The following is a 21,864-nucleotide window of genomic DNA, read 5'->3' on the forward strand; positions in this document are numbered from 1 at the left end:
ACAAAAAAATATTCCAGCCATTAGGGTGTACAGGAAGGAAACTAATGCAGATAGTACCATTTCAACAGATGTCACTTTATCCCAAAACTGGTTAATGCTGCTGAAAGGTAAGCAATCAAAAAGATTAGAGGGGGAAAAAAAAAACCTGACAATTTGTCATTTATTGTCCTTTGCATGCAAAAGGTGACATTTCTGACATTCAGTGATTTATAAAAGTATTATCTGCATCTAACCACAATAAAAAGCTTACAATATTTGTGACTTAAACATAATATTCATTAACATGCATAGGTGACACTATCAAGGTCATCTGACAGTTCAAAAGTCTCCCGACTATGAATGGTATTAACCTTGACAAACACCGGTACTCATCCTAGTGCAAGTACCCGTTTTGATCAGTAAAACAGAAGACCATGACTGAAATATTCTTTTACACCATTGCATAGAGAATCCGCAACTCTAGCATGTTTGTTGGTGCACAACTAAAACGAATTTACACACAGCCAACCTGTATTTACAGACAATCTTAAAAACTTGATAAAAAGATACCAAAAGTTTGTAAGCCATCCAGCAATTCAAGTTCCCCTTACCCAGGTACACAGACATGTTTTGCAGTGAGTTGAGAATAGAAGGATGTTGGGGGGGGGGGGCGGACCACTACCTTAGGTACAGGCCCGCTCATGGCCAATACTACTGCAATTAAACTTTAGTATTTACACATACTTTTACACACAGGTAGAAGAAAAAAAACAAAAAACAAAAAAATAAAAAAAACTTGGTTTTTCAGTCAATGACAAAAAAAAAAAATAGACTATGGTAAATATGTAATTGCCAGTTGGCATACTGAGGATATGGAGACTGCAGAGTTCAGTAAATACAACAGTATTTTTTTCCCTAAACCAGTGAGCTGTTACAGATATCTAAATCTGAAGTATGATGCGGCACATTCAAGCTGTTTAAAGCAGTGTCTTAAAACCAAATTCAGACATGTGAGTGGCCACACCATGCACTACGGTACCTGCTTTTGTCAATGATCTCTAGATGAGCAGCTGACCTTTCCGCAGATCTAACAGGAGAGGAAGGGCACAGGAAGAATAAAATGCAGGGTTTTTAAGAATGATGTAAACAAATCAAGAGGAATCTGCAGGTCCTCTTGGTGCATTCTTCCCTGGTGACCACTGAGGCACAATAGATGCTTCAACTGTGTAACATTCTTACCATCTCTCCAAAGCTCAGAGACAAATTTATCTGAGGACTGGTTCAGAAGAGTGGCAACATTATCGTTGAGAGGATCCATATTTTTCAACAGCCATTCATCAGCCTTGTAATCCACCTGATTAGTAAAAGACATACAAAACAAGTTAAGAACAACACATACTAAATTTAAGGTGAACTAGCACTTTAATTCTAACTTTCAGGAATTAGTCCATTTTTTTTTGCAGTCCAGTTTTTTTGGGGATGCTAAACTGCTATCTGGATGAAGGGGTTAACTACCCAAGCAACCATGCTGCAACCAAATGCTTATACTTAAACCATACAAAAGAAAAAAGAAAAAAAAAAAAAGATCATTTGAAAACTTGATATTACTTCAACTCTTTTTGTATATATCATGCATGACTACAGGCATTGCAATTTAACAAAAATATCCCATGATTTCATACAAAATGGTCACTATAAGTCACAGATGTAAGATCTGTATTCCACTACAAACTACATAACTGGAACAAAATAAACAGGGCATGTGACCCCCACATTGGACCTTCCAGGCAACAAAGAGGATGAAAAATAGAACAGGAAAAAAAAAATATATCTTTTGATATTACGTGATTTATTTTTCTGCAGCCTCAGGTAAATTGTAGCAAATGTATCCATTTTAGCAGCTGCTCGGATTCTTTTATGAAGGTAAACTTAGAGTGCTGCATCTAACCCATGGCCCTCTGGTTGGACAACCCTTACTAAGAATGACACCTGGTTCAATAAGATTCTGGGAAATGTGAGAGAGAAAAACCAATTTGGCCCCTTTAAGTTGTATTATCTGTTTGTGTTTCAAATATGCACAAATGCTAGATATACACTTAACAGAGTGCAGATGAGATTTTGAAGCTTTGTTACTGGTATACAAAAAAGGCACTAGGATCAAGTTGTATGCAACACAATGAATGTAGTTCATCTGTTTTAACCAAGACTTTCCATAGTGTATAGGCTATGCTACAATAATTTTTTTAAAAAGGCAACAACAGAGTTACAGTACCTTGCCAGCATAATGGATAATGCAGAAGTCCGCTTTGTCTTTCAGCTGCTTTGGTTTCTGGAACTTAGAATGAGATCCTTGTTCTTGTACCACTTTTTCCACAAAGCTTTTATCTGTAGCTTTTGGGAACCAGCATTCCTCATCCAAGAGCGCCAAAATACCTGGTGGACCAGCCTAAGTGTCAAAAAAAAAAATAAAAAAAATACATAAATAAAATAATCAAACTGCAAATCCCCAATGAACACTGACCAAATCTCAAACTATCTGTGTGGGTCTAAAAACAACTCACAGGCTTTTCTATTAGCTCAATGCAAGGCTGAAGATCAAGGCCAAAGTCAATAAAGTTCCATTCAATGCCCTCACGTTGGTATTCTTCCTGCTCCAGGATGAACATTGTATGGTTGAAGAGTTGCTGAAGTTTCTCATTGGTGTAATTGATGCAGAGTTGCTCAAATGAATTAAGCTGTGAAAAGAAAACAGTTGTTCTCTTCAAAACTGAAAGCGGAAGGAGTACCAGCAAATGGAGTTGAAGTATCAAGATGCTCAAGAATTTGGTGTAAATGCCTTTAAAAAAATGACCAGCGATACACAGAAGAGCAAGTGCCTAGGACACCATGGGCCCAATAAGTATATGGAGGTAATTTCTCCAAAGTGTTGTAATTTATCTTGAAAGGGTTGTAAAAATGCTAAGACTGCTGCTTTTGGTGATATCTGGGACCTTTGCAGCTATGCAATTTTTCAAACATTTTAGCAGAAAACGAAATATGTTAACATTCATTCTCTACCTACAAGCAGAATATATATACTTTTTTGTAAGATATAGGTTTGGAAAGAAAAATGAAAAGAAATGTCAGTGGACAAACAAATCGAACAGTAGCCCCTTAATTTCAAGTTTGTTACATGGGATACATAACCTCCATTATAAAAGAAATATTTAGTCAAGGTACTGAATTTGAAGGGCTAAAAAGACATTATCTAAAAACACACTACAGAACAGCAATGGTGTTAAAAAGCAATAAGGGTTACCTCAAAGATCTCAAAGCCAGCAATATCGAGAATTCCAATGAATGACGCGCCTTGTCTCTTGGTTTTGTCTAGGGCTTTATTAACTCTCATTACAAGCCAACGGAACATACGCTCATAAGTGGCTTTTGCTAAGGCTTCAATTGCAAAGTCAGCCTAAAAGAAAAAATTAGGTCAGAAAAATCCTATACTTCAGAGAATGGCACTTGTTTTCTGACTGATGATAGTAAGAACCATTTAACCTTCCTTTTTATACCTGTTCTTTTGTCTGTGCCTTTTGAACAAAGTCCCTTCCAACTTTGATTCTGGGCAAAAGGATGCCTCTGGTGAAGTCATTCACGTTTATTCCCATGAGGTGGCAAAGCTTCTGGGCCGCTGCGCCACAAAAAAAAAAAAAAAAAAAAAAGTTAGTTCAGTCAGTAGCAACTAAAAACAACTAAATCAAAAGGGGTCACATGAAAATATATTGGTTATTACACTAGTTATTTGTACTTCTCAAGCAGAATCTGGCACAGTAATTAAAATGCATTGCTTATTTGCTAATTTTACATAATAAAATTGCAGGATATAATGAACACTGACTTTTTACCTGTATTGTCAGGCATTGAAGCCTGATCTGTGTTACGTTCCTTTTTGAATGCAATATTTCCTAACTGTAAGACTGAAGAAACCACCCGCAACAAACCTACAAAATTTAAAAAAAGGTATTTTTAAATGTATTTGTATAATTTACCATCACTTGGAGGCGATATTAGGTTTTACCCAATAGAAGTAAACATAGAATTAAATTTTTATTAAAACTCACCGATCTGCTCCTCTTCAGTGAACCCCATAATCTTCATAGCTTCCATGGTCTCCTGGAATAAATCTTTATCTTGCTGGCCTGGGATGGTTACATGACCATTTGACAGGAACCTGTATTTGTTGTAGGCCTCCAACAGTAGGTCAGCTTTAGAAGAAAATTTGAATGCATAATTAAAGTCAAGTTTGCGAAACACAATGCAAAACCTAAAACATCAGTTAAGGCATTTTGACTTTGTATCTATAGTTAAATAGATGCCATTTTGCTGGTCCAAATGGAACCCACTCTGGGACAATAATACCCTCTCCCCTGAGACCTGCTCAACAAAAAAGCCAATTAAACAAAAAAAAAAATTGTAAAATTGCAAATTGTCTTAAGACTTACTGTCTGCATCATACTATAAATTAAAGGTGAACAAACCCTTTAACAGTAGAAGCTGTGTTTAGCACTGCTATGTTTATGAAAGACATACCCTTTTTTTTGCATAATAAAACAAAACTTAATTCTAAGTCATTGAAATTTTTTCCACTATATGTATTAAAGTTATATGTAAATGTAATTGCATATGTGAGGTGAGCAGACCTTGTTGTTTCTGTTCCCTAAACAGCTGGTTCTGACCCATTTAACACAGCTGAAAGAAAGCAGATTTCTGCTACAATTGTTCAACTACATTTTTTCTGCACTGTTTTAGAAGTCTGAACCAATAGTGTGGACAATATATTAGTCAGGCAGATGCTGCATTCAACAGCAATTATATTTAGAACTTTTAAACCAATTAAACATTTTAATGCAGACAGGAATGTTACTAAGAACTGATATTTTTATTGCAAAAAACTGTTTTTGGAAGGAGAAGAGAGGGCTACCTGGAGTACATATCAGTCCATATAAGAAGGTTGATATCACCTTAATGTTTGAGCATCCACTTGTTCAAGGTCACCTATTTTAGCCCTGATGGAAAAACTTACATTTTAAGTGTTCTCCAGCTCCTGATAATAGGTAGTAAAATATGTGGAAAGTCCTTTCTTCTTTGGCCTGACGAATGGCTCGAGACTTTTCCAGCAAGTCTTATGTTGGAGTAAAGGCAAACTATCAAATAATTGTTTTCATCAAGACAACTGAAGTCACACATTATTTCCATTATATGATTTAACTTTAAGCAATACATATATGCACACATGTATATATAATACATACACAAATACACACATACAGCACATCTAAAAAAAGGATACAGGTTTCAATGTTTGCTCCAACAATATAGCCATTCACATCAAAATTTATTCGGATAAATTTGCCCTGATCGGGGGGGGAAAAAACAAACATGTAAATGAAAGCAAAAGACAAACTTGTACTTACAAATATTAGTAAAGAGGAATAATAAAAGTAACCCAGGAGTTTAATTTTGAGCCAGTACTATACAGTCTTTATCAAATGTCAACAGATCATATAAAGCTTAACAAAGAATGCATTCTTCATATCAAACTCAGCCCCGAAGGAGCCAACAATCTTCTTTTCCTACACATAAGAAACAAGCAAATACAAACTCTATAAAGCTAGCCAGTATGAAACAAGACACCAAGGCAAAAAAGCTTTTCCATTCGAGCCATGTATGAGGTAAATTAAAGCACACACCCCCCAAAAAAAAAAAAATTCTAACTTATGTCACGCAAGCACTTTGTTTAAACAAAGTTTAAATAAACCAATACAGGTATGGGTTTTCCGTAATTCGGATCTCCTACCTAAAATTTGCAAAAAAAAATTATTTAAATAGTAATTAAACCAACTAGGATTGTTTTGGCTCCAATAAGGATTAATTATATCTTAGTTGGGATCAAGTACAAGGTACTGTTTTATTATTACAGAGAAAAAGGAACCATTTTTAAAAAGAGTCTATGGGAGATGGCCTTTCCTGTAATTCGGAACTTTTGATAATGGGTTTCCGGATAAGGGGCCCGATACCTGTACAACCATTGTCACATTATCCTTGCTAATGGTCCTAATGAGGACTGAAATGTCAGACTTCTTATGTACAATGTGCTAATAAAGAAAATATAACTATTTATAGGGAGTGCTGGCCCTCATAATATTATATTATAATTTATATTATATTATATATTATAATATATATTATAGACAGCCAGTTGGTGCACACCACTAACAATGATTATACCTGCGTGCAAGAGCAAATATAGTACAATAAGACAAAAGTGTCTGCACTTACGGAATTTAAATTATTTGAAAAAAGATAAATTTTATTACAAAATATGAAAAAGGAACATTACAGACCTCAACGTTACAGAGAGGCATCTGGCATGCATGACGGCAAAAGGTGGTCCAGGCCTTACTAAAGGCACACCTTGTCAGATATAATTTATGCAGCTACAAAAAATAATCACCAAGTTATATCACAATGACAAATACTCACAAATCGGGAAGAGTTGTCATTCTTTACAGTCTTTGCATTACCAAAGGCTTCAAGAATAGGATTGGCTTGCAACAGCTGACGCTCCAGCTCACCCTAAAGAAAAAAAAAAAAAAAAAACATTTTACCACTCACAAAATGTAAGCATCTGCATTCATATGTTACTACTAAAAATTTGTGAATGTGTCATCTAGTCATTTGCTTTTCCAGGACAGTAGGGGCAAAATATTAAGTAGTTCAATATACAGCTAAAACCGTGCTTTAGAGAAATGGGAAACAGACAGACATTCACAGACCTATACTGACTTCAGAAGTTTAGACAGATAAAATCAGTCTTTATTGAAAGGAATCTGTGGAATGTAAAGACACACTGGTTTACATAAAAAGAAGCAGATCAAAAAGGAGGGGGGGGGGGGGGGGGGGAAAGTACAAAATGAGCTGCCAGCTGGAATTACTCAAATGGCCAGCAAAAACAATACTCGAAAAATAAACAAAAAGGACACTGGCTTAAAGGGAAACGAAAGGTAAAGTCACTTGGGGGTGCCAAAATGTTAGGCACCCCCAAGTGACTTTAACCGCTTACCTCGTACCCCGGGCTGGTGCCCCTGTTGGGAGAAAACAGCACCAGCCCGGGGCACCTGGAGCGCAGCGCTTCCGTGTTCTGGCTTCCTCTTCCTGAATGCCAGCGGTGGGCGCATGCGCAGTAGAGTGAAAAGCCGACTTTAATGTTTAAGTTCGGCTTTTCTCTCTACTGCGCATGCGCGCGCAGCGAAACAAGAGGAAGGAAGCGCCTGCAGCTACCCCGGGCTGGTGCTGTTCCCTCCTCACAGGGGCACCAGCCCGGGGTAAAAGGTAGGTGGTCAAAGTCACTTGGGGGTGCCTAACATTTTGGCACCCCCAAGTGACTTTGACTTTCTTTTCCCTTTAATAACTAAATTTAAACAGCACCTAGAATAAGCTTACAAAAGAAGCTGTACTGCTGGTTTAAGTCAGGACAATACTTGTGAGGACACATTAAGTAGGGTGATGCAGTGACACATTGGTCCCTGTGCTGAAATGCAGAAGTGCTTATTAACAAGTATATAACAAGGGCACAATCTGAAAGTACAGATTTGTTTCTAACCCAGCCACTAACTTCAGTGAATGATCTCTCCATGTCTGTGTATGGAGGCATGGAGGAGGAAGTGAAATGGTCCCAGATAAAGCAGGGGAGTGTGTACATTATAGATTATAAGCTCTTTTGTGCAGTGGTTTTAGAAACAAAATTATCACACTCTTCACCTCTTGTATTGGTTATTGGCCACTTTGTATGTAATTCTGTATGTTCAATGTATTAACCCACATACTGTACAGCGTTGCGGAATATGTTGGCTCTTCATAAATACATGTTAACAAAAATAATTTTCATGCTGTCCTGCCAAGCGTATGAGCGCTCAGGGAAATAATCATTATACAAATAAATTAGCATAGCTACTACTAAAATTTGTCAAAACTAAGCACTGATTATGCAGGATTAAAAAAAATGTTAATTTAGCTGCTTCCTAGAATGCAACTGGTTAGTACCAACCTGTTCCTTTTTAGACTTGTGTGATGTTGCAACATAAGCCAAGTACTGGATTACTTTTTTTGTGTTTTCCGTTTTACCAGCTCCAGACTCTCCTCTGAAACAAAATGGATATTTAGACATTTCCAAAACCTTTTCAGACACACAACTTAAAGGAACAGTAACTCCAAAAAATGAAAGAGCTTTAAAGTAATAAAAATATAATGCACTGTTGCCCTGCACTGGTAAAATTGGTGTGTTTGCTACAGTAACACTACTATAATTTATATAATAAGCTGCTGTGTAGCCATGGGGGCAGCCATTCAAGCTGGAAAAAGGAGAAAAAAAACAGGTTACATAGCAGCTACAGAACTTATCCGTTATAATACAATAGTGTTTTATATGTTATCTGCTATGTAACCTGTGCCTTTTCTTCTTTGAATGGCTGCCCCCATGACTACACAGCAGCTTATTTATATAAATTATAGTAGACTTTCTGAAGTAAACACACAACTTTTACCAGTGAAGGGCAGCAGCACATTATATTTTAGTTACTTTTATACACTTTCATTTTTTGGTGCTACTGTTCCTTTAAAAGAACAGTAACACCAGAAAACAAAAGTGTATAAAAGTAATTATAGAAGGATGTACTGTTGCCCTGCACTGGTACAACTGGTGTATTTGCCTCAGAAACACTACTATAGTTTATATAAACAAAGCTGCTGTGTAGCCATGGGGGCAGCCATTCAAAGGAGAAAAGGCACAGGTTACTCAGCAGATAACAGATAAAACCCCATTATATTCTTAAGAGCCTGTTATCTGCTATGTACCCTGTACATTTTCTCCTTTTTCCAGCTTGAATGACTGCCCCCATGGCTACACAGAAGCTTATTTATATAAACTATAGTTGTGTTTCTATAGCAACCACATCAGTTTTACTAGTGTAGGGAAATAGTACATTATATTTTAATTACTTTAGATCACTTTATTTTTTTGGTGTTATTGTTCCTTTAAGAGACACAAAGCCCACAGTCTTTTGCTGCCTTGGGGCAGCTATGCTAGTTAGCATTTACAGCACCAAAAATCTTTAGGACAGGTCACTGGTCATTTCAGATACACAAACAGGTCCTCATTTAGTCATTCAGCACTCAGTTCATTGACCTAGACAGTTAGATCAGGTGTACAGTCCATTAGTACTTATTATTAGTCAAGGATAAGTATGCGCTTATCAATGGCCAGCTTGATTCTGACAGTAGATTGGACCAGTTCATGGGCAGATATTGGTCAGCTTGGTCAAAAATTGGCAGCATTTGCTTTTAAGTTCATAGCCTGGGGAAGGTTCATGAAGGCTATAACTTACTCAAGAAACCAGGCTTTAGCCACCTTAAAATTTTTATCAAGCAATTTGCACTGCTAATAAAAATGCATTCATCTGAATCACAGAGCCCAAATGTTTGTGCTTATACAAATATAAAAATACAGTCTACAAATGGGACCTGGTGTCAACATCTATAAAGAAAGTTAATACTTACGTGCAGAGGATAGACTGATCTTCTCTATCTGAAAATAAAAATGTCAGAAAAGCAGATTTAAAAATGTTCAAAAGTTAACACATATTTATATAATGGTAGTATTCATTCAGCTTGGAAGCTTGTTATTTAAATCCTCAGGGCTGAATTTATATGGATGCATTTTCAGTCCCAACAGTTGTTTTAGGTCAGAGTTTGTCATCCACATGCAGTGGTAAGCTAGTAGACATAAAAGCTGATAAGCTTACCGTCTCATGTATGGGGTTTGCAGCACCCATAACTTTTTCTAATTATACAGTGGATATAAAAAGTCTACACACCCCTGGTAAAATGTCAGGTTACTGTGCTGTACAAAAATGAGACAAAGATAAAATTAGTTCAGAACTTTTTCCACCTTTAATGTGACCTATAAACTGTACCACTCAATTGAAAAACAAACTGAAATCTTTTAGGTGGAGGGAAGAAAACCAATAAAAAACCTAAAATAATGTGGTTGCATAAGTGTGCACACCCTTAAACTAATACTTTGTTGAAGCACCTTTTGATTTTATTACAGCACTCAGTCTTTTTGGGTATGAGTCTATCAGCATGGCACATTTTGACTTTGCAAGATTTGCCCACTCTTCTTTGCAGAAACACTCCAAATCTGTCAGATTGCGAGGGCATCTCCTGTGCATAGCCCTCTTGAGATCACCCTACAGATTTTTTAATCGGATTCAGGTCTGGGCTCTGGCTGGGCCATTCCAAAACTTTAATCTTCTTCCGGTGAAGCCATTCCTTTGTTGATTTGGGTGTATGCTTTGAGTCGTTGTCATGCTGAAAGATGAAGTTCCTCCTCATGTTCAGCTTTCTAGCCTGAAGGTTTTGTGCCAATATTGACTGGCATTTGAAACTGTTCCAGTTGAAGAAAAACCGCCCCAAAACATGATGCTGCCACCACCATGCTTCACTGCGGGTATGGTGTTCTTTTGGTGATGTGCAGTATTGTTTTTGCGCCAAACATATTTTTTTGGAATTGTGGCCAAAAAGTTCAACCTTGGTTTCATCAGACCATAACACCTTTTTCCACATGCTTTTGGGAGACTTCAGATGTGTTTTTGCAAAATGTAGCCTGGCTTGAATGTTTTTCTTCGTAAGAAAAGGCTTTCCCCTTGCCACTCTACCCCATAGCTCAGACATAAGATTGTTATCACATGTACCACCCAGCCAGTACTTGCCAGATATCCCTGCAGGCCTCTTGGTAGCCTCCCTGACCAGTTTCTTCTTGTCTTTTCATCAATTTTGGAGGGACGTCCAGTTCTTGGTAATGTCACTGTTGTGCCATATTTCTCCCCTTGATGATGTCTTCACTGTGTTCCATGGTATATCTAATGCCTTGGAAATTATTTTGTACCATTCTCCTGACTGCTATCTTAACAATGAGATCCCTCTGATGCTTTGGAAGCTCTCTGTGGACCACAGCTTTTGCTGTGGGATGAGACTAAAAAAATGTCAGGAAAGACCAACTAGAGCAGATGAACCTTATTTGAGGCACTTTAAATGATGGCAGGTGTATGCTGACTCCTATTTAACATGATTTTAAATGTGATTGCTTAATTCTGAACACAGCTACATCCCCAGTTAGAAGAGGGTGTGCACACTTATGCAACCACATTATTTTAGTTTTTTTGGTTTTCTTCCCTCCACCTAGATTTCAGTTTGTTTTTCAATTGAGTGGTACAGTTTATAGGTCACATTAATGGTAGAAAAAGTTCTGAAATGATTTATCTTTGTCTCATTTTTGTACAGCACAGGAACCTGACATTTTACCAGGGGGGTGTAGACTTTTTATATCCACTGTATATGCTGTCAGCACATATAAACAGAACAATGAAAGTTAAGGTGGCCATACACGGACCGATTTTTTACTTACAAACGACCGATTCCCGAACGATCCGATGCTATCGTTAAGTTATCGTATAGTTGGTGGTGTACGAACGATCGTCGGCCCACTAAACGAGCCGACATTATCGTCCCCAAAATCGATCGGCCAGGTTTAAAAATTTTGGTCGTTTAACGATAAAATCTGCCAGTTGGTGTGAGTGTCAGACATTTGTCTTTCAACGATTGTTCTCTGCGCATGTCACGATTGCCAGCAACGACATCGATCGTACGTAGATGTACGATCGTAGGTATTTTACGATAATGATGCGACAAAATCTTTCCCGAATTATCGTTGCCCGTGGATGGCATATCGTATGGGAACTCGATCGCCATACGATCGTTTGTCGATATAATCGTTCATCGCACAACGAGCGAAATCGCCTCGTGTATGGCCACCTTTAGTCCTGCACATATTTGGCCACAGTGCAATTGTTCAGTTACCTAGGTGGATTGGCCAGTGTATGGCTACCTTAAAACCAAATAGCATGACCTAACAAACAAATGCTACATAAATGACTAACATGGACCATCGGAGGCAACATAGCTATTAATTAACTCCAGCAATGTCAGGTAAATTTCTATTTGAACCAGGCACTGCCACCTGTTATTGGTACTGAGAAATCATCATGTGCTCCTTCAGGGAGTTATTAACCTTCTGCTTAATCACTTAAAATCTAATTATATTGGCTACAAAACTCTCATTTCACCTTCTTTAATCTGGATGCCATAAAAGGAAAAAAATAAGCTGCAGCAAAGCAATAAAATGTGATGTCAGCTTCTGACTAACTCATTGCTGTCGCTTTCTACTCGAGTGTGCAACTTTCTCAATAATTAATTTAAAAAAAAAAAATGTTTTCCAGTGCATATAAATTGGATCTGTGCAGAATTTGCCAGCATTGCAGCAGCCCTGTTTTTCTATTTGATTTAAAAAATATATAACAGTATGCACTTAACAAGACAAACAAGTCCTATGTAACTCTAATATACAACAAAAATCAACTTGAGTTTTCAAGGAAAACAAAAAGATAACATTTGCAGAGGTAACAAAATTAGTATGCTTGTCTGAAATCTAGTTTACATACTATATATCATTCAGTACTGAACAAAGTCTTCTAGGTGTTTCTATACATTACCATGGGAGCTACATAACAGCAAAGTTTTTTGTAGACAATCCTTCAAATTTCACCATTACATATAGCAAAATTTTTTTTTGTTGAAAAATAATTAAAAGGAAAACTATATCACCAAACAATATAGGTACCTATAAAAACATACTGCATAAAACAGTTCATATGTGAAACCCTGCTTCATCTAAATAAAAGCATTTTCATAAAAATATACTTAAGTAGTATGTTGCCATTGGGTAATCCTAAATAGAAAATTGCCATTTTAAAAATTAAGGGCCACCCACTGGAATCGTAAGATTCACTGTGGTCACACACAAACTAAGGGCACACATAAAAGTTAGGTCACATGAGCCCATTACTGGACAAAGTTCTGTCTTACTCCCACACTTCTTCCTGTTCCAGTTAGGGTGAAGACACACACAGCAATTAGTAGCAGTGACTTTAAAAAGTCGCAGCTACGAATCGCCCCATGGTGTCTTCGCCCTTAGAGCAGCATTATTTCTGGTCAGGTGATCTCTGAGGGAGCACACACAGACCAACACAAAATGGTGGCTAAAAGGAGAGGCTGTAAGGGCTCTGGCACACGGGGGAGATTAGTCGCCCGCGATAAAACTCCCTGTTCGCGGGCGACTAATCTCCCCGAGTTGCCTACCCCTGCCATCCCACCGGCGAACATGTAAGTCGCCGGCGGGATGGCAGACGCGGCGGCGCGATTTCGCGCAAATCGCCGAAAAAGACTCGCGAGTCTTTTTCGGCGATTCCCTGAAATTGCCCCGCCGCGTCTGCCATCCCGCCGGCGACTTACATGTTCGCCGGTGGGATGGCAGGGGTAGGCAACTCGGGGAGATTAGTCGCCCGCGAACAGGGAGTTTTATCGCGGGCGACTAATCTCCCCCGTGTGCCAGAGCCCTAAAAGAGCAATATTTACTTAATATGATATAAAATATTTTGCCAACCTGGTAGTGACATATTAAAGTATCTGTTGATTAAGTATTTATTCTGGGCGTATAGTTTTCCTTTAATGGTTATTAAAAAATATTTGTTGCTATGTAGAAACCCATGAATGAGCTTGTTTACCACCAGTCTTGATCAGGACTTAGAAGCACAGAAATTCAGAGTCATTTGAACATACCTTGCATCATACTTCGATAGGCTGTATCAGTAATAGCATAAATATGTGGGGGCATTTCATGCCTCTTCTTGCCTTTGTACATTTCAACTATTTCTTCTGAGTAAATTGGCAGGTATTTGTATGGATTTATGACCACACAGAACAGACCTGAGTAAGTCTGGGGGAGGAACAAAATAGAAACAGTTACATGTGCCTAAGTTAGAAAAAAAAACAAAAACAAAAAAAAACTATGGCGTTACAAAACATGTATTATATATTAAACAAAACATAGGAATGGTCATACTGTGTCAGATTATTAAAGTTTTTCTTCATAAAATTTATAAGATATTTAAATCTATATTATTGCCAATCAGCAATACGGGATGCATGTAATAGAATGCACTCCTTTTTATGGGGGTGATGTAGCAATCCCAACACATCTATAGATACTGGACAAATTTCATACACAACAAATGTTTTTGGGCAGCCTGTGACAAGGCACTAAAGCACCAGAAACAGTCCCCTGAAGACTAAAGCTGAACTTGACTAACAAGCACTCTTGTAAAGAGTTTGTTAGCCAACTGAAGTGTACAGCTTTTTCAGTATCTTTTTAGGCGATTTAAGCTCAAAAAACAAACCGTGTGATACTACCATTTAAAGGGAAGTGATGACAGCCATAGTGGCATAAGTAAGAAATGGTAGAAAGAGTTCACGGCTGATCACCAGAGAAGAAAAAAAAAAGTGAATCCACTCTGGTCATCTACAGAAAGAATAATCCTTAAAATAATATGCCTCCTAAACATGACACCCTTATTTACATTTATTAGCTAGCATATGAATTATCTTTTCTTAGCAATTACATATACAAATAAGTAAAAAACCAAAGCAAATTTGTAATGTATATATTGCAAAGTTGCTTAGAATTATGTTTTTTTATTAGGCAAAAAATTATATTTTGGGTTGACAGAAGTACAACATTACATAGCGTCAGTAGCGAAATCCTTGGGATGAGTAACAGCATCCTCTGAAGCTCCAGAGTTAACAGAATTTAGTGTTTACCTCTTAAAAGCAAAGGTTAGTTTTACTTACATAGATTAATCCAGAGTAGTAGCGTTCCTTCAAATTGTGCAAAACCGAAGCCTCATTTAAGCAAGCAAGTTCCGACATATCTTCAACTTTAGAAAATTTAGGAGGATTCATTTTCTGGATGTCATCTTTATTGACTTTTGCCTTTTTGCCATTCTCTGCCAGCTCAACAATTGCTTCATCCCCAACCTCCTCCTTAACGCTGGCAGCCTCAAATCCATGCTTCTCTGAAGGTACCCACACTAGCTTTTTGGCTGCCCAATCAGCTTGAGCCAAAGGGTTGTTGACGAAGTTGCGGTCAACATACAGATACTTGTCTGCGTCTTTTTGTGCCATGATTCTTCTGGGTTAGGAGGCCTGGAACAGAGAAGTAATAAAAATGTAACCTTTGCATCTAAACCTAATTATTGTACCCCATAGCAACGGTTTCTTTTTAAAACAAAAAGTATGATTACAACCAAACAAGCATACTGTTCCTGTTAATTGAGTTAAGCAGCATAAAGAAATCGAAGCTTTAAGGCTATTTAGCATCTATTAACCAAAAACAAGCATTTCTGAATCTTTGGAAAAGCCAATTATTTACCAAAAAAATAATTTGTTCTTTATAATTTTGCTCCTGCTGGAAAGAATGACAAATATGGGAAAGTCTGAGAATCTGAAGTCTACCTTTGGTGTTAGAACGTAAAAGTAATTTTTTCCCAAAGTTTGATAAAGGAGGGCCCACAGTGAGCACTGATGAGATAGTTCAGTTAGAAAGAACCACTATGGTTTAGCATTCTGTTAACCTACAGTTCTCCAATTAATGTGTGAACCTACGGACTTAGGGCTGTGAGAGACGGGGAGATAAGTCGCCGTGCGCCAAATCTCCACGAAATGACATCCCACCGGCTAGAATGTAAATCGCCGGTGGGATGGCATACGCAGCGCCACATATGCACACAAGGCCTCCCTCGAAGGTCGCCATACATTTTGTGATCCCCAAAGGTTGCCAAAATGAGCGGATCTTCTCCCGTTAAGCCCACCTAAGGTGGGTAATATTGGGCTAATTCGATAATTTGGCCCTAGTGACAAACAATCAAATTAAAATGGCGGACACAGGCCCGACATGGATGCGCATACACAGGCAGAAAAGCTACGAATCGGAAGCTGAAATCTGCCAGCGTATGGCCACCTTAAGTTAGACAGCTGAAAGGAAGTAGTGGTGTTCTGGCTATAGTCACGCTTTTTGGCGTAAGTTCGCGAATGCGTTCGCAAACTTTTTTTTGTGGTTCGCTACATCCCTATGGGGGACCCTGGTCTAGTACTTCCAACAAAGTAACCTGACAACATTTGGGACATGACCAACCTGACACACAAGACACAAGTGGAACCTTCTATAATAGGGATCTCTCTCTGGAGTTTCCTTATAGCCTATACAGGGAGATACAATACCTTAATACTTTGCCAGTGTTGATATTCCCTTTCCTTTACTAAGCTACTAATTTTGAGGCTAATAGAGGCTAATAAAGTAAATGACTATAAGATAAATGGCTTCCAACTTGTTTGGGTTTCCAAAAGTTACGTATGTTACAAAGTAAAGACAGACCTTCTCCTCCAGGCATATTTGATACCAAAGGAAGCTCCATAATCTAAAAATGCACCCTAATTCCTACATATAATAGAATAACCTGAATAGCATTTCTATTTCACGTGGCCGTGCCTTTTTCCCCAACCACAGTGTAGAAGCCATCTCTTTTTACTCTTTGGTTTTAGTCTTTACAGAGGAAGGCAAACCAGGCAATTCAGATCTTTCTCATCCCTAGGCTGAATGGATTGATACTAAAAGAGGGCCCATACACACATTACAGCTTTCATTTGATTTGTTTCTTTGGGCTAACAGCTGGTCAGGTATACATATAACCTCCATTTATTACAAACGTTTAAAAAAAAAAAAAAAAAAGTTTAGGCTGTAATTCACAGTATTAAGGAGCATATATAGAAAGCTGCAGCAGATATTTTTAAGGTAAGAGAAACGGTTTAGTTAACACATGTAACCCAAGAATTCACATTATCTGAACCTTCCACTGCAGTGCAATATTTTCCAAATACACAGAAGCTGCCTAATTACAATGCATAATCTGAATAACATATTAAAGGTCACTTATGGGGCAGAGCACAAAAAGTGTTCAAAGCAAGTTAAACCAAAAGCAAATATTTCAATAAATGGCAAACACTATCAGTCACATATGCACATTTTTAAAGCATTTCCTGCATCTGGAATTGCAAAAAAAAAAAGACCATACCCATTTGAGAAAGATAAAGAGAATACTGAAAACATTAGCTGCCCTCACAGATCTCCTTATTGACCTATCTAGCTTACAAACTCCATAAAACTATTAGAATGCATTCGGCTTACAAAGAGTCATGTGGGCTCAACAAATAATCAATGAGTTCTTAAAAATGAAAAATTGCAACTGTAATAGTTACTGAGCCACACCAGAAGTAGCAATACACTATGAAACAAAGAAGTGGAGAGGGACTGCCCTGCCATTGGGTAAGTGAATGCAATTACTGCCTATCATTAGGAACCCCCCCAGTGATTGTTGGCTTGCTTGCCTTCTCCTTTAAATCTACATTTTCCATATAACTTTTTTTTTGCAAATTTTCCTTTTACCCTTTGAAACATGTAACCAAGATTTTAGATACATTTAAGCTGAACACCAGCATTAAAGTAAAACCAGCACAAATTATGGAAATTTTCTTCCTGTTTTAATAGCTTTCTTTTTGTCAGCATTTAATGCCAGGAAAAAAAAAATATATATATATATAAAGTGCTACTTATGTACGCAGCGCTGTATATATCCCGAAGCTACCAGTTTTAGGTAGTTCAAGAAGGGTGTTTTGGTCAAGTAGGAACATGAAAATGTCTGCTCTAAATTCCTCAATTTATATTTGAATGCACTTTGTCCTGTACTTGATAAGAGATTTCTGCAACTAGCGACCTGCAGACATGCCAGACACTTTAATCATTACAGGTATAGGATCTGTTAGCTTTAAATCTCTATACCTTAAGTCTGCAAAAAAACATTAAATAGCAAAGGAGAAGGAAAGTGTTAAAAGTGCGACCCCCATAACTAGAAAGACCTCATGTCCCTGTAGCTGATCTCTACCTTTTTTTTAGCTTCTTAGCCTGTATATTGCCTGCACTCACAACTATATCTCGCCTATTGCGGCCGCCATGTTGGATATTTAAATTAGTCCAACATGGCGCCACGTAAGGCAAATCTTCTCCCTCCCCCTAGATGCGAGCACGACCTACTCTACCTTACGCAAACACAGGCACAAGCTTGGTAGTAAGGTGCACTTCAGTTTCCTGTCCCTGCGCATGCTCTTACTCAGGAGCTGGTCTTAGTCTCTGTGCAGGAGTGAGGCATTATGGGAATCTTCTTTACATAGCTCAGTGTTTTTAATTCCTGTTTGGCTTCTGATCATCTGAACAGGTGAAATATGGGAAGACTTAAGGGCACTATGGAGATAACTGAAGGTATGCCTGCAGCTTGAGATTAACTCTTTATTAGCCTTTTCTTCTCCTTTAAGTACAAAGTACTGATTATTACAGAGAAAAATAATTTTTTTTAAAATTAGATGTGTTTAAAATAGACCAGATGAGAGAGCTTTCTGGAAAATGGGTTTCTGCGTAAGGGATCACATAAAAAAATAAAATTTACTTACACTATATAAATTGCATAAATCTCGTTTCCTTTAGGCTTATAATTCACAATCACAGGAAGCAGGGAGGTGCCATTTTGTGGGAACTGTTATCAAATGAAAACTAAAACTTAACTAAAGTAGGATAGAAATGATGTACATTAAATCCCGGGCTTCTGCACCGGCCTCACTTACGTCTGACAAAATTATTACTGCTATAGAGATGCTGAACCTTTAGACTGGTGCATTTTTAGGTTTTACTTATTTAAGACAAGCTTAATCTTGTTTATGTGCTAAAATTGGGGACATGATGTCCATGTATAGGACATACAGTTACAGATTGTGAGGGGGGGTGTGGGGATGAGAGCCGTGCAGTGACCCCTAGGAAGGGCAAAATGGAAAATGAAAGTAACTGCCTGCTCAGCCTCTGTCTTGAGACAGAGGAGGAAAAGGCAAAGTACGATTGACAGATGAGATTTTTAAGTTTATAACATGTATGGACAATATATATTAATATATTTGGGTCTCATGTTTAACGTGAAGATGACTTATTATGCAGGTTTATAGGTTTGGTTAATAGGTTCCCTTTAAGTGGTGATTTAAATACCCTGTGTCCTTTAATGCACAAATAAAAGTACCTAAATAAAGCTGCCTTTTGGTGATTATTTGCCTTGATAAATATAACTTTATATCTAAGATGGACAGTTTCCCCCTTTTCAATCACCTAAGGGAGATGGCATACAGGCGGTGTGTAGCTCACGGTTACATCTGGCTAAAGTGCCAGTTACCCCTTTCTTCAACATGAATGCAATTAAATAGGGCCTGTGCCAAAAATGCAGTAGCTTCAGTTTGCCCTGTCTTGCTCAAGAAATAAGTGCCATAGATCGGTTTGTGCTTAAAACAATAGGCAAAATGTATACTCCGCACAAACCTTACTTATTTTATTTATGTTAAACAAAGGGGTATACTGCCACTTTAAATACCTCTACAGATTGTTTTTAAATCATGCTATAGGCCACTGCTACTCCTTCCTGCTATTCTTCGGAAAATATCAACTCTTAGAAAGAACAGGACATGGTAATGTAACGCTTGCAAGGTAGAGAATTATATTAAATGATTATTATATTTTATATATTATATATATATATATATATATATATATATATATATATATATATATATATATATATATATATATATATATATATACATACACACTTTTTTTTTTCCTTTTAAAAAAACACATCCATACACTGCCCCTTTAAACAAAAGTCAGGTTTAAAGGAACAGTAACACCAAAAAATGAAAGTGTTTTAAAGTAATTAAAATATAATGTACAGTTGCCCTGCGCTGGTAAAACTGGTAAGTTTGCAACAGAAACGCTGCTATAGTTTATATAAATGAGCTGCTGTGTCAACACGGGGGCAGCCATTGAAGCTGGGAAAAAGGAGAAAAGGCACAGGCACATAGGAGATAACAGATAAGCTTTGTAGAATTTAATGGGGATTTATCTGTTATATGCTAAGTAACCTGTGCCTTTTCTCCTGTAAATGGCTGCCCCCATGGCTACACAGAAGCTTTATTATATAAACTATAGTAGTCTTTCTAAGGAAAACACACCAGTTGTACCAGTGCAGGGCAGCATTACATTATATAGTAATTACTTTTATACACTTTAATTTTTTGGTGTTACTGTCCCTTTAGGAGACTGTCGAAACAGGTTTTGCAAGTTTTCAGCAAAGATACTGCTAAAGCAAACCACTGTAATACAGCTATTTAAAACCTTTGTGAAAATAAAAATCTGGGATACTCTGTAGTGCAGGTATATATGCCACTGCGTTAAACCATAAGGTTAAAAATATGATTACTGTATTTCTTCAAAAAAGTAGTACTGTCTTCCCACCCCTTATTTAAAGAATTGATACAGTTACAACACAGTACTGATAGAATTGTCACATGTGGTTAGTTGCAATACTACTCATCTGTTTTAAATGCATAAGGACAATGCCACAGTTTGGAATGTGGTGCTTAAAATGGAATACCTTTGAAAAGATGCATCTTTCAGAAGTTTGGGGGCAGAGGCCTTTGGTTTTCTGGTATTACCAGATATATTGCTATTTCAAGCGGGAACCTTACAAAGATGGTTACAAAGAGTTAGTCCAAAACAGAATTTTAATTGAAGAAGTTTGTTTGCACAAGAAAACCATCTAAGCTCAAATTCATGTCACTATACTGTGAAAAAAAAAAAAAAAGTTTGTTTTTTTCCATCACAAAAAAAGTTGCCCACACAGGCTGTCCCTGCCCCTGCTTTTCAGCCAGTTTATGGAGTGCTTGGGACTGTCACTCTGATAGATATCTGGAGATCTCTCAGGCAAGTTTGAAAACCCCATTGAAGGAGGACTGCATCAAAACATGAATGCAGCTATCACAGTAGGCCTGCAGGCCAACAATCAGACAATTGGATCAAAATGCATCAAGCCTAGGGCAGTGCTGTCCAACTTCTGTGGTGCATAGGGCTGGAATTTCTCTAGCATACATAGTGGAGGGCTGCTAATGAAAGCCGGTTTTGGCCACTCCTCCTTTTAAGCCACACCCACTTCAAACACCACCCAAGTTATCACAAGAGCTTTTAAGACCATGCCCACATTAATGGTGGTAGTGCAGCAAAAACCCAAATGGTTGGTGCTCACTGCAGGGATATCTCCCTTCATTCAAATGTGAAAGAATTATATTATGTCATATTAAGACATACCCTTAAATATATATATATATATATATATATGCGCCTCTTCCTCCCCTGTGAATAGCACAGCTACCCCCAACACACCTTAGGGACCATTTAGTGGCTATATCCAACTGCTAACACACTCCCAGAATAAACCCCTGCCAGGTTCACCTCCCACAGGCAGCATAGGGCAGGAAAAGTATGGCACACACAGACAGCATAGGGCAGGAAGAGTATGGCACACACAGGCAGTACTCTGCCTGCCCTATGCTGCCTGTGTGTGCCACACTCTGCCTGCCCTACCCTGCCTGTGTGTGCCATACTCATAGGCAGCATAGGGCAGGTAATACATACAGTGACAATGCTGGCACTGCTCCTACAGTTTGTTTGAGGTATGAACAGGTAAACAATGTGGGTGGATTACAGCCTGAGCCTGAGGTATGAACAATGCAGGGGGTGAACAATGCAGAAACTAAAAGGTGTGAACAGTACAGGGGATTAAGGGCTCTGGCACACGGGGAGATTAGTCGCCCGCGACAAATCTCCCTGTTCGCGGGCGACTAATCTCCCCAAAATGCCATCCCACCGGCGAGAATGTAAATCGCCGGTGGGATGGCATACGCGGTGGCGCGATT

At 38.0% G+C, this 21,864-nt stretch overlaps 1 protein-coding gene across 3 annotated transcripts in view; it reads right to left on the reverse strand.

Annotated features, from left to right (window-relative positions):
- The window catches only part of myh9 (myosin, heavy chain 9, non-muscle), a 45,696-nt gene that overhangs the window by 17,401 nt on the left and 6,431 nt on the right, over positions 1-21,864 (reverse strand). For 2 of the 3 annotated variants that reach the window (XM_031901059.1, XM_031901058.1), the window contains exons 2-15: positions 14,821-15,174; positions 13,753-13,909; positions 9,574-9,601; positions 8,066-8,159; positions 6,502-6,594; positions 5,309-5,372; positions 5,042-5,140; positions 4,080-4,223; positions 3,864-3,959; positions 3,531-3,649; positions 3,278-3,430; positions 2,541-2,714; positions 2,252-2,425; positions 1,219-1,333 (exon numbers count right to left, since the gene is read on the reverse strand). In XM_031901059.1, the coding sequence (XP_031756919.1) occupies positions 1,219-1,333; positions 2,252-2,425; positions 2,541-2,714; positions 3,278-3,430; positions 3,531-3,649; positions 3,864-3,959; positions 4,080-4,223; positions 5,042-5,140; positions 5,309-5,372; positions 6,502-6,594; positions 8,066-8,159; positions 9,574-9,601; positions 13,753-13,909; positions 14,821-15,153 (1,843 nt within the window). In that variant the 5' untranslated portion in view covers positions 15,154-15,174. Of the gene's footprint in view, positions 1-1,218; positions 1,334-2,251; positions 2,426-2,540; positions 2,715-3,277; positions 3,431-3,530; positions 3,650-3,863; positions 3,960-4,079; positions 4,224-5,041; positions 5,141-5,308; positions 5,373-6,501; positions 6,595-8,065; positions 8,160-9,573; positions 9,602-13,752; positions 13,910-14,820; positions 15,175-21,864 lie in introns of those variants that run through there. The other variant, XM_018093642.2, reaches the window with a different exon arrangement.

The sequence above is a fragment of the Xenopus tropicalis genome, chromosome 4 (assembly GCF_000004195.4).
Source record: "Xenopus tropicalis strain Nigerian chromosome 4, UCB_Xtro_10.0, whole genome shotgun sequence".
In the NCBI taxonomy this organism is placed as follows: Eukaryota; Metazoa; Chordata; class Amphibia; order Anura; family Pipidae; genus Xenopus; species Xenopus tropicalis.